General features: G+C 24.9%; 1 protein-coding gene across 2 annotated transcripts; it reads right to left on the bottom strand.

Moving 5' to 3' along the window:
• Positions 1-4,908: 4,908 nt before the first annotated feature.
• LOC129614354 (N-alpha-acetyltransferase 80) lies at positions 4,909-7,469 on the bottom strand. Of its 2 annotated transcripts, XM_055528963.1 has the most exons (4): positions 7,268-7,468; positions 6,238-6,298; positions 5,880-5,970; positions 4,910-5,815 (listed from the first exon to the last, which is right to left on the bottom strand). In XM_055528963.1, the coding sequence occupies exons 2-4, from the start codon at positions 6,271-6,273 to the stop codon at positions 5,403-5,405; spliced, it is 540 nt and encodes a 179-aa protein (XP_055384938.1). In that variant the 5' UTR covers positions 6,274-6,298; positions 7,268-7,468; the 3' UTR covers positions 4,910-5,402. The 2 variants fall into 2 exon arrangements, with proteins under 2 accessions (XP_055385004.1, XP_055384938.1); XM_055529029.1 differs by lacking the exon at positions 6,238-6,298 and having other exon boundaries at positions 4,909-5,815; positions 7,268-7,469.
• Between the last annotated feature and the right edge of the window lie 6,919 nt (positions 7,470-14,388).

Consider the following 14,388-nt stretch of genomic DNA (forward strand, 5'->3'; position numbering starts at 1 on the left):
TTACTGTTTTGCTTTAGAACAATAATTATGTATTTATGTACACATAACATTTTATATTTTTAGAATTAAATTTACGTCACTGTTCAGTTGCTCGAATCATTAAATTCAAGTATCTAAATGGAAATTTCAAAAAGAAATGCGGCAATACTACTTCGTTGAGCGTTCAATCTGCCTGAGGAAAGGGGATAATCCAATGATTAATTAGAGATGATTGTTTGTAATTTTGTAAAAGAAAAATTATTTGCAGATTCTTGTTTTTTAATATTTTAAATTAATAAATATTTTTTTTATTTTTAGCAAATTTTCCAAAACTGTGTATAGTTTATTTATCGCACTAGAATTTTTAATTGAAAATCAATCATAAAAATAGCTATCATTAAACTTATTAAAACTGTATGGATCATATAAGAGATTTTTTTGAAGTAAAATAAGTAATTTATGCAAAACTCATTCCAGGATTAGACATGGATTACGAGGGATACCTAAATAAAATTTTAAATTTTCTAAGAGATCAGTATTTCGAGAAATTCATGGCGTCAAACCAAAATCAAAAAAATTTCAAAAAAAAGTTTCATTTGAATTCTATAAACTAGTCCAAGCAATAAGGTTTTTGAACATTTTCGGGGTAGCTGTTTGTACCAACTATGGTTAATAAGTCAAAACACTATTTTTTAAGATGGTAAAAATTAAAATTGTAAATTGGAATTACACACAATATCACAGATTTTACATTAAATGAGAAGCTAAAACTAAAATTCTTGGATTAAAATTAATAATAATGGAAGCTTTATAACCGTACAATATAGATTTCCTATTTATTAGCTAAAAGTTTCGCAGTTGCGGCATTTAAATACAAAGTAAAATTACCGAAAATTCACTTCATCTTTCTTAATTTATAATTTGTAGAATTTGTAGAACTTTTTAATAATTTTCCAAATATAATTAACCGATATCGGGGTACTTCTCTATGTATATGTATGCAAAACTATACTATCCCCACATTTTCCGTACCTATATATACATATTTATGAGTACACTTGTGTTATTTTATGTGCTCTAACTATAAATATGTACAAAGTAAGAACATTCATAGTTTTTTTTTTAAAACCAGATGGCACAGCCTCGAATTTGAGAGTGATCGAATTGGAATGGATTTCATGTACATTAAAAAAAAAGTACTACGTAAAGCAATAGATTTTTTGTTATCTTTGAGGAGTTAATTTTTATGTACAATTTATATACATACATATGTATACATATATGTAAAATATGTATCTACGAAATAGCTGTTTTTTTAACAGCTCCAGACATATGTTATACATATACATAATGTTTTGATAAACACAAGTTTGTAAAAATTGTTTTTTGTTAAAAATAGACTATGTGTACCTTATACATATGTATGTATATACGTCTTCAATATATCATAATTTTTGTGCTTTAGATACACATACCCATTCCAGGTTATTAAAAATGTATAATTAACATTTTATTACATTCATGGCTTTATTTAATTAAGTTCAGCAAATCGTGTTGGGTAACTCTATAAATAAAATAAATGATTAAAAATGAACTGTATATATGCATAATGTACATACATATGTACAAACACGAAAAATTGTAAAGCTTTACTAAAAATAAATGGACACTATTACACATAGTGCTACAGGAAACTTGAATTCATCATCAGTTGTGGCTGAAGAAACATTAATTTAGTTTTTCATACCATACGCAGGAAACATTACAAAATATTGTTTTCCAGCTTTTTGAGGTGTATTAAAAGGATATTAAGACAATTACCATAATCACGTATAATTGTACGGGTCAGTGATTTTTTATTTGTAAAGTTTTAGGGCAAATGCTGACTTGAAAAAAAATTTTTATTAAATTTAAAACAGAACTTAAATTTTGCTTGAAACTATCATGTAAATGATTGATGAGAGAAAACAGCATACATTCATATGTATGTATATACGTAAACACATGCATACATACATAACATGTGTGGACAATGTAGAATAAAGTTCGATAGAATCCAAAAAACAGAAATAGAAAAATTGTTTTTAAAATATACCATATTTAAATTTTTGCTTTATTTCCAATACTTTCAACAAATTAAATTCCAAGGATTTACTGTTCCATTAATGAATTTTCAAGATGAAAATTTAAAATTTACAAATTCTCCAATTTCTGTTTTGATTAAAATTTTATTTTAAAAAAAAAGAATTTTACGCAGTTTTATTTTTAAATTTTTTTTTATATCTAAAACAAAGTAGCGAACAAAATAAACACAAACTTACATACACATGTATATATGTTTTTAGTATATATGTATAGTTTAGTTTTTTGTTAAAATATTTTGTTATGAAACAAAAATTAAAAAAAAATTTTTTTGAAAAATGAATTGTTTTTTTTTTTTTTTTTAAGAATTCATTACGTAATGCTAAAATTAAATTTCAGACAAAAATTATTTAAAAATAAAGGTGGCCATCTCTCCTTTTTTTCATATATAAAATAAGAACTGTTTTCCTCGCTCTAATAAGGAAAAAGATTTACTTTTTTTAACCTTTTAAAGCTTAGTAGCTTCAATAGAATCATAATATTCTATAATTACAAATTAATTTCGTCTATAATATGTTAGTAAAACGAGATATTTTTTTATGTTCGGATATGCATTTAAAACAAGTGAATATACTGCTTTTAAAAACAATCCATATAGATACTACACTGTTTATATTACTGTCATTCATATACGCAAATATACTTTAAACATTGCATACACTTAAAATGAGCGTTGTATGCAATCTTTGAAATAAAATAAAAAAAAAATTAAAGAAGCATTAGCATAATGTTCGCATTTAAGTGCATTTATAGAAATTTGGAAAAGCTTGCAGTTTCGGAAATATAAGAGGATAAGAATTCAAGTTTTAAAAATTGCAAGAGGCGATAACTTGAAGGGGGTTGGAGGTGGAAAAAAATTGTCTTAAAGCTGCTAAAATTTTAGACGGCTACAACCTGATGTCTAGAAGAAAAATAATATCAAAAATTTGAAAACGAATTTTGTTTTTTTAAACTTCAAATAAGCTATGACGCGGCAGAAAAAACTTACAATCACTTTTCTCCGCTTACAGAATTTAAAAAATGTTTATGGTTTCGATACAATAAGTAGTCGACAAATTACATTTTTTGGATTTTGAAGGGTTACAACTTTTACAGGAAAGGAAACAAGTAAAAATACTGAAATAAGATTCTAGTAAAGATCTATGCACATATAAAATTTCAGCTTCCTGTCTTGAAGGGTGCAGAAGTTTTGTAAACATGGCCACGTACGGACGGACGGACGGATAAAGTGAAACTAATAAGCACCTTTTTTCTAATTTTTGTGGAAAATTGCTGAACACACTAACATTAATAAAATTGATTCATAAATAATAATTGCCTCATTTTATTTTTTATAAAATTTGTGCATATTTTGGATCATATGGTTACCTTTTTTCTTACAGAATGAAATAGGCACGTTTATACATCAATATATTTTCATAATTCATAATATGAATGTAAATATGATGCAAATATGTAATGTACATACATATGTTTGTATGTAGGTCTAGAAAATATAACTATAATAAAGCGGAAAAGATCAATTAATTACATATATGTATGTACATCCGATTGTAAAATGAATAATTTATATTTTTTAATATCCGCAATTATTTGCCAACAATTGTACACATTTCAAGATTGCAATAATTTAATATGATCGCGTGAAAAATCAAAATTATGGTGTAAAATGCAAAGAATTCTTAAAAAAAAAAAGAAAAAATTGTATTGGTATTTTTAATGTTAATGTTGCCAAATTTTTTATTTTATTTGGCACATTCTTTTCCTATTTGGCTCCCTTAGACAACCTTGATCATGAAGTTAATCATTTTTGTTGTCGTTTTTCAAATAAATATTTACATGCATAAACTTACAATTTATAAGTAAACATCAGTTTTAAGATTTTTTTTTTTTTTTTTGCAATTATTCTTCAATTAGAAGGCACATCAAATAATAAAATAGTTTGTACAAATATGTGTACAATGTAATGTTTATTAAACAATGCTCATATGTACATGTGAATGCACCTATGCACATACATATATTAAAATATGATATACCGTAGATTTGAAATATTTATTTCATAAATTTAAAAATGAATTAGGAGGTTTGTTTTGCACATTGCATGCGCGTATGTATGTTGATGCATTTTGAATTTCAATCGCGTTGTAAATATTCTTCTACACTTACATAGAAGAATATTTACACACTTACATGCTTGCTATGATACAGAGACTCTTGTTATAGAAATTTAGATTTAGAAAAAATTTCTAATTAATACACTTGCAAATAATAAATTTTTTTTTTCACTTTTTACAACTGTAACAATTAATTAATGAAAATTTTTCATTAATTTTATTTATTTTATTTTATTTTTTTTTTGGCATTCAGAACAAATAATTTTAAATAATAATGTTTAAACATTTTGTAAACTACATATATTGAACTTGCACTGTCAAGTTATTAGTCATTTCAAATTGGACAAAGAATTAGATACTTATGTTTGTTGTGATAGAATATTTAATACTCTGCCCAAAAATGAACTTATTCATTAAATCTTTTATTGTGCAATTAATTGTCACTTTATGACACTATTGAATAATCAATTGAAAAATAGAAACCAAACATTAATTTTACTTAAATATATTTTATTATAAGCTATAAATTGTTTTAACATTATAAAAATACATTTGGCTTGTTATTTTAAAAAAATATAATAATATTTATATGCATATATATGTATGTATGTATGTAGATTTGATTTAAATAGTATTATTAATATGAACATAATAAAATACTTAGTGTTTTTTGTTTTTATTATAATTCGTAAAATATATATGAAATTAAATTAAAATATTAGATTATCGATATTAATCTACTTTAAAGATATGTTTTATGATTAATTTATTTACATATTAAAATTATCAAATCAGTAACTTTTAAATTGGAGCAAAAAAAAAAATAAAAGTTAAATGGAATTATGCTTTATTTTCATTATTTGTCCTTTATTTTCTATTTATTGTTATGCATTAATTATTTTTACTTTAATTTACTTAATAAATAGCTAAATTTTAAATTTTTGTTATTTATTTTGTATCAACGAGATTTGATCGATTTTTTTATAACATTTCTACAATTTTTTATGTATTTACAATACTAGTTAATTTAACAAGAATTTTTTTCCTTTAAGTTTAATAAATATTATTAATTTTTAAATATATTGTTGAACAATTTCTTTTTGCGCAATTACTTTTCATTTTTTTTATAGTTAAAATTTCTTTATAAACAAATTTAATATTCAGCTAAAGAATTTTTTTCATATATTTTTTTTTTGATTTTTCTGTAGTTGGTAAATCACAATGTCTTGGACCGTACATTGAAATAGGACGACAATATTGATAACCTATTCTTTCATAAAATCCTTCTTGATCAGTTGTAGATAAATAAACAATTTCTAAACCTAAGACAGCCCGACAATAATCTTCTGTACATTTCATTAATAATTTACCTAAACCTTGACCACGGCATGATACGTCAATAACAACTGATTCTACGAAACATGCATTTCTTTTACTTTGTATTGGTGATAATTTACAATGTCCTATAACACGTCTAAAATTATCTGTTGTCAATATTAAACTAACAGGTAATGTATCACAAGATGCCTCTAAAGATCTAAGTCGAGCAGTATTAGATCTTGGCCATTCAGAATTAACTAAAATAAAAAAAAATTTGCTTTTTTAATAGGTATGTTTATAAGTATATTTCAATAATCTTACTCAATCTACAACAGTCTTGAACTAATTCAGGATGATAATGTATTGGTGAAACATTAAAGGGACTACCAGTTTCATTAAACGGTGGAAGACCCTAAAACAAATATTTGTTATTAAAAAAAATTTTCTGTAAGGAACTAAAAATTAATAGTTTTTTTAAATTATCGTATAGTCCGGAATAATATACGATATTTTGAATTTAAATTATATTTTACTATGAAATTAATATTTATATATATGTACATACATATATACTTTCTTATGTCAAGTATATACTAAAATGTAATGTGCATTATATATTTTAAGATAAATTGTTTAAGATATAACATATGATATTATTTTGATGAAAAATAAAAACTACCTCATAATACGGTTCAGGCTTAATCTTATATTTCATTTTTTAACCTCTTCTCCACGAAGTTCTATGGTGTTATATAATTACAGCAACCAAAATATGTAAATAGAAATTATATATTGAAATAAAGTTGTTGAAATTTTATCAAAATTTAACACTGAACATTTAAAATTTTCTTGAAACAAATTACATTTAAGGATTTTTAAATAATTCGTGGATTATAAACATACATTAAAGGGATTGTTTTAATGATTTCATTATTGAAACTGAAGAAAAATTAACAGAAATAAAAAACAAGTTTATATTTCATTTTGGAAATTTGAAAAATAAATTATTAGATTAATTAATTAAAGAAATTTGTGTTTCAATTTTATGAAAAAATATTTACAAAATTCGAACATCTTTTAAAATAAAGTGTAAATACCGTGTAGGTAAAAATGTAAGTAGGTATTTATTAAAAACTGATTATATATAGTGTTCAATTGATCCTTGTTACATGGACAAAATCTTTTCAGGAATTAGTTATAATGTGGTATTGTGTGTATTTATAATGAAACATAATTATTATTTCACGTGGAACAATTTGTGGTGTTTTGAATACATCCTTTATTTTTTAGATCACCTACAAAACAAATTCAACTGCTTTTATTGCTGAAGTAGACACTAACATGGAAATGAAGGGAAAACTAAGGTTATAGTTTGGAAAAATTTATGCCAACAAATAATTACACAGGAATACAAAAAAAAAATTATAATTTCTTATTGAAAATTAAAAAAAAATTCTTAAATTCTTTAATCCACTTCAATTTAACCACTAAAATTTCAGTTCTTTTTACTAATATTTTTTTAAGATTACATCACAATCTTCTTTCTATGAATTTGAAAATTTTTTCGCACTTTAATTATTTACAATTTAATTTTTTGAATTTTATACTTGAAATATTTTTTTAAAATATTAAAAATAAAATGTTTAACATTGAAAACAAAGGCACAAACTTAAAAAAAAAAAAAAATTTGGAATCTTATCCAAAATTACCATAATTTTCTTTCGTTCTTCTCTACGTAATCGACTCGTCTCGCCAAACAAATGAATTGAACTAAATCCTCCTATTTTTCTAGGTTTTAATTTAGTTACTTTTTAAATTTTAAAAAAAGAGCAAGATATGTATTAATTTAAAACAAATTTAGAAAATATGGTATTTACAAACATTTTCTAAATTTAACTTTATAAATAAAATAAAAGCTCCCCAGATTGACAATTCAAGTTCATAGAAAATAGTAGCACATTACATTATGCTCGCTAATATTTTAAGCAGGGATAGTCAGAGAATATGCTTTGAATATCGTATGTGAATTGGGTAATTATTGAAAATCGTTTTGAAACAAAAATATCGTAAAAATTTATTGTTGTTAAAAAAATTAAAATAAAATCAATAAAGAGAAGTTGACATATGGTATTGGTAGCAATTGACTATGTTGTTGTTCTGTTTGTAGTTTCAAAATAGACTTTATATATATATATATATATATATAATTTTGCATTTTAATCTGTGTATATATAGATGGCTATGCAAAATTCAAAACTACGTATTTAGACATATAATTTTTTCCGATTATGTTATGTTATTTGCTGTTAATATTTCTGCTAGTTTTCGTTATCAATCAACAAAATATAAAACAATTCTTTGAAAGTTGTTTCACAGCTGTTTCACAATGTTTTAATAAAGTCATTTTCAGCATTTATTTATAATGCTAAAATAAACTTCTTCAATTTTTCAATTCAAGACTTTATTCAATTTTTTTCAATAAGTAAAAATTTAAATAATAAAAAATTAAAATTTTCTATAAAAAAAAATTCTAAAAGTATAAATTTGAAGGAGAAAACATTTTTTATAAATTTTGAAAAATTCTCTAACTCTTTAGTCTGACAGAAAGTAGTGACATTTATCGTAAAAAATAAAATATAATTATTGTATATTCAAACCAGTTCCTAAATATTTGTTAAATATGTGTACATAATTCGATTCAAATTTGTCGTTTACATAATTATTTTCCTACATTACTTTTGTACTAAATAAATTTCGGTTTGTGTTTATGATTCTAGGATTCAAAAACTTTTTTTAAAATCAACATGTTTTTATATTAAAATAAGCGTCATCTGACGGTCACATGAAATATTAAGAAAATTAAAAATAAACGTGAAGTACAGATGTCTCTACTATAAATAAGTGGAAATTTTTTTGATTTTTGACGTACAGATGACTCTGTTAAAGTGTACAAAAAACATAAACGAAAAAAATTTTTTTTTTAATTAATTGCGGTTGGTGTTCACTTTTTGAAATTTTATATAATTCAGCATATTACATATATTACATATCACAATTTCCGTGTGAATAATATAGGAAAAATTTTAGTAAATTTTCCAAATTTATATACATAAAGCAATTATAGGGCCCGAAGAAGACCTATATTTATCAGAAATAAATTTGCAGAAAGAGAATTTAAACCTGGCCATTTGAATTAACCCAAAACAAGTCATTCTGAATTCTACATTTTTTGCTCGAAAATATTTTTTTGGAAACTAGTTTGTAAGCACTAGTAATTTTAACATACTTATGTATTTGGAAACTCACTATAATGTGTATAACAAAGTAATTCTTAATTGAATAAATGCGAGTGTGACAACAATATTGCACACTTGTAATATTTTATGTGTATATACAAATTCAATAACATTATGAAATATAAGATTGAAAATTTTATTTATTGTATATTAGGATTCGAATGCTAGTATAATAAAACTATCCTAGTACCCCATTGAACAGTATAACAATATTTTTATTTGAGAGGTCGCAAAAAATATTAATTACCATAGAATGGCGTTGAAATAATGGTACTCCATGTATATGAAATGTTTTTTTATTATTATGCTTTCATGACCCCTAAAGAACACAAATGAAAGTTGAGGGTGGTTCTAAAAAGACTAATACAAATGAACACACCTCAATATATTTTGGAAAGTATTGTTATAATAGAGCAGATCTTATCATTTGTGGACGTTGGGAATGACAGGATTTTCAGGATATTTTTATTTTTGAAATGTTTTTTGAACAGTTATTGAATTTTATTAGTTTTTACTATTAAACCGGCGTCAAATTGAAAATTTTTTATCGTCAAAAGAGAATTTTTTACAATATTTTTTTTCTAATTCTCATTTTTGCTGTAAGGTTTTGAAGATTCAATTTGATATTGCAATCATTTTTACGGATGAAAGTTCAAAATAACAACTTGAGTTTTTTTTTTTACTTTTCAATTTTTTAAGTATCCTGGCTACTGACATTATTACAGTTTTACATTTTTTATGTTTGTTACCTAAGTTTCCCTTGGTTCGTTCCATCTTAATACAAATTACTGTTCAAAATAACTTGAATGTGATAAGAAAATAAAAGTCCTCTGGGATTTTTTTTTATATTTTATTTTCAATGATTGTCTTGATATTTTGTTAAAAAATTTCAAATGTTAATAAATTTTAAGAAAATATTTTATTGGCATTATATTTGAAAACTTGCAGTTCGTTTCGAACATCATAAGTTTGTGTTTTTCGTAGAAAGCTTTTTGGATATTTTTGTATGAAAAATCATAAACCCCTTCCAAATGTGTTGAAATATGCTCTGATTTATGTATGCTCCGATTCGATCTGATGTTAAAACTCTCAAGATCCAACTTTGGGAAGAATTTATAAAGACGCATATATGCATGGCTGTTATTTTTGTTTTTATTGATTCGCTTACATTCTTAGGGGATATGAGTCCCAAATCATATCTTAAAGAATTTAGTTTTCAAGAGAGAGTTGCATTTTCTCACAAAAACAGTTGAGCTTGTACTTAAAAGCGAATTACTAATATTAACATTAGTAAATGATAATTATCGTAAAAATTTTGAAAATTCTATTTGTAGAGAAAAATCATTAGTTTATGAATTTTTTCGTGTTTTCACCAATAAATTTTTACGATAAATATTAACACTAACGATGACAAAATATCTGAATATCAAGCCATCTAAAAAGGGAAACCTATCTAAATCGACATGACTATAATTGAATAAAACTTAATTCAATTATGTTAATAAGATGCGAAACAGAGGGGGTTTTTGTTTATGCATGCTGCGGTGAAAGTTCTAATCATTCGAACAAAAATTTCTAAGTTGCAGTGTTAAACAGTATGCAAGTGTAACTTTATTAAACAGTATGCAAGTTTAACTTTGCTTTTTCTTGTTTACGTAGCCTATAAATTCTGAAACTTCTAAATAATCAGCCGTTTGGAAATAACCGAAATGGCATAACTTTTCGCCTTCCAATTCGCTGCGAAACAGGGAAATTGTAACAAGATTTAAAAACTTAAAGAAAACTTACTGTAATAATCCTTCAATATCTGAATCTGCCATTTTGAAATTAAAAAAAAAAAATTTCATGAGGAAGCGGCAAAATTTAAACTAGAGGTCTGCGCTACATTTGTGATATTTCTTTATTATAAATTGAATTTCCGAACGCACTTTATTACAGGCAGTAATTTTCGAACGATTTATATTTTTAGTGAATTTAGCGTGAATTTCCGAACGTACTAAAAGCTAGAACTGTTCTAGAACTGAATCAACGAAAACTTCAAGAATTTCTAATGTACACAAAGAGTAAAATTGGATTTGAAAAATATTAACCTAAATTCTGTGAGACCTCCTTTATTATAAGGCCTTTAAAATTTTCCAAAAGTGATTTTAAATTTTTTAATCTTGCTCAAAACTAACAAATTCTTACTTACTAATTCTTTGTTTTTCCTTATCGCCCCAGAATTGTGATTATTATTATGTCGCCATTTATTGATTAGCTTCAGTCCGTAGACCCTATAATATTTCAATCGTGCAAGTAAATTCAAGTATTCTTATAATGTACAAATCCAATTTATCCTAAAGAAGCATGAATTAGTTTTATAAACGTCTTTTTTTCGTCTGGTCAATTTTTTGCTCATTTCATCCATTTTTTTTTTTTTTGTTTTTCACCTTAGTTTGCAAAAATATTCTTTATCATTTTATTTATTAATACCAACACCAATACCCAATAACAACACCAATAATATTTCGATAATTTCAATAATACGAAAAAAATATTGAAAGTCTAAAAACCATAACTTGAAGCTTACTATGTAAGAAATTTCAAATTAAAGTGTTATATTTAATAAAAGACCAGAAAATATAAAAAAATGAAGTTATAAATAATAAATATATAGGGTCTAGATACGAGTATATAGAAAAACACAAAAAATGGATCACTTCCATTAAATATTGAAAATTTTGAGAGAAAATGTTATGAACTTTAATAAAGTCTACACCTTAAGGGTTTACAAAATATAAGAAAAAACAGGGTTGTATTTTGCTACTCGCAAGAAATTGAAATTTTGTAGAGTTCGGGAATTGGAATTTTATATCATAGACTCACAATTTCTGAAGGAGAGTTATTGTTGTTTTTCGGAATAAGCGGAAATATGATGAAAATTTACGCCATTTTTATTTCTAATCAAAAATCGAAATGATAATTAAAGATTTACAGATGGTAATTTAAAATTCGTAATTACCGACCATTTTATAAATAATAAAGTTTCTATAAAAAGCTTATCTTCTACAATATTCTAGATTTTATGAATTCTGCATGTGATAGATTCAAAAATTTGATACGCACTTACCAGATGAATAGACTGTAGTAAGCGACGTTTTGATAATTTTATACAAAATGAAAGAAGCATAATTGAGGCACTCAGCGCATTAGTGGCCGATCCAAATTTTTTCCAGAAAGGAGTTACTATGTTCAATAGAGGTGTAATGGGCTAAAGAATTGTTCTATTTTTTCTAAAATACTTTGTTTACTCCTCTTTTCACTCTATTTTGAAAATTTTCTTAAAAATTAAATATTTAACATTCAATTCAATTTACTCGCAATGCCATTTTAGAAAATAAGCCGCTAAGCGCCTTAATTGTCAGTCGTACGTATATGTTTCAAATATTCCCCTCTCTTATGTATAGTTGGACTCTGCAATTTAACTTTTTATTCGATTTCAAATCAGAATTTTAATTTTTTTGAATGAATGTGACAGTTTTCGATTTTTTGCATTTTTTCGTGAATAATTGTCAATTAAACTTGTCACCTTGAAAAACTAAGTGAATGAAATGTGGTAAAACTTGGTATATCTATATTTTAGAAAAATCAAAATATGCAATGCGAAAAAATTATTCTAACTCGAAAATGATATTTGACGAATAATTGATACTCGCTCACTTTTTTCTCACTCGACGAATAAAAAAGTGCTAGATACACGATTAAACCCTTAAAATTTTCCCAGATTTTTGAAATATTCTGAATGCGGTAATAGATTTATTCTGTATAATTCATTTTAGCCAGTTGTTTTCTATGTGTCATTTAACAGAATTTAATGTTAAATAAAATTTAATGTTAATTATATTTTTTCAAATAATGTTAAATTCAGTGCTATTTAAAATTAACAAAATAATTCAAATTATTGTTTTTTTTGCAAATCTTTTCATTAAATAAAGTCAAAATAAATGGCTATTGTTTCGACAAAACTGTTAATCGTATATTATGTATAACATGTTATTAAAATTTTTAATTATTCCATATTTCATAATTTCAAATATTTCTGTACAAGTTCAGTCTCTAAAATGTGGAGCTTTATTCAGTTCAAAAACCAATCACATAATTTTAATATTAAATGATCATACCAAATTCGGCGATAGCTAAAAGAAGTTATAGCTATTAGCTAGTAGTTCTTATAGATATAGTGCTTTTAATAGATTAAGAACTATCTTCAAAATTGAGGAAATATGTAGTTATCGAGCAGGATAAAAAATAAAAATTTATTTCTTATAAATAAATATTTCGGTTATGAACAATGCATAGAAATTTTCTATTCCAATTGTGCTCTGGGGAGCTAAAACACGGCTTTCAATTTTAATAAGAAGCGGTAAGTGGACAAAGGGGTTAACTTGCATTTGCATTGTAACACATTTTTTTATTAACAAATTGTAAAACTATTAATTATTTTGTCACTATACACTTCATTGTGCACTGTCAATCTCGTCTTCTATTAAGTTTTTATCTCAGAGTTGAAAATATATGAAATTTATCTGAATGTTCTATCCGAAAAGCTCGATTTTCGACAAAATGTTAGTTAACCCCTTGGTTCACTTAACTCTTCAATTGTTTTTAACGCGCAACAAAATGATATGGCCGTGTTGCTCATTTTTGAGATGTCGAAATGATACTATAGAATTTGGTTGTTTTGTACGGCTCTTGCATTAATTTCCGAAGTTATTGAAAAGTGTATAATATATTAACACGTTCCCTATCCGCTGAGCCACATATGGTTCAGGAAACGTGCGCTTGACAAGCACTGATACGTTCCTGAGCCATTTGTGCGTCAAGGGTATATGAAACTTCTAAAGCAAATTACTCGACTTGACGTAACGGAACTGTACAGTTTCTGCACTGGACGTCCTATCCTATGACTATAAAAAAACAAATTATTCAAAAATCCTGTTTGACTTGTCGGTCAATTTTGTGTTTTTCTATTGAGACAAGGAAAGTGTTAAATATTAAAAAAATAAAAACACGACTTTTTAAAATTATTTTTGGTATATAGCATATATGTGTGTTCTAAGTTACCAAAATTGAATTCAGTTAAACGAAACTATGTCATTATATTTTTCTAGGTGAACTTTTATTCATTATTGCTTTCACTTCTACAAATGGTTCAAAATTTTGGAGATAAACACAATATTGAAATATTTCATATAATATAAAGCAGTCTGGCTTTATATTAAAGCAGTCTGGCCTTGGGATTTTAACAATTGTTTTGAGTTATGAGTTTCATCTAATTACCATCTAATTAGTACTACTTATGTTAGTGGGATTACATGTATATTCAATGAATTGAATAATTAACAGCACGGTATTAATCGGTATTGTAATGTTGCGACAGACAATGAAATTTACTTAAGGACTTGTTTGTAAAAAATACCAGCACAGTCCCTAATAATTCTTAAATTTTTAAATCAATTTCTTAAAAAAGATAAAACAATTAAAATAAATTAAAA

Source organism: Condylostylus longicornis, unplaced genomic scaffold (assembly GCF_029603195.1).
Source record: "Condylostylus longicornis isolate FDR11 unplaced genomic scaffold, ASM2960319v2 ptg000001l, whole genome shotgun sequence".
NCBI lineage: Eukaryota > Metazoa > Arthropoda > Insecta > Diptera > Dolichopodidae > Condylostylus > Condylostylus longicornis.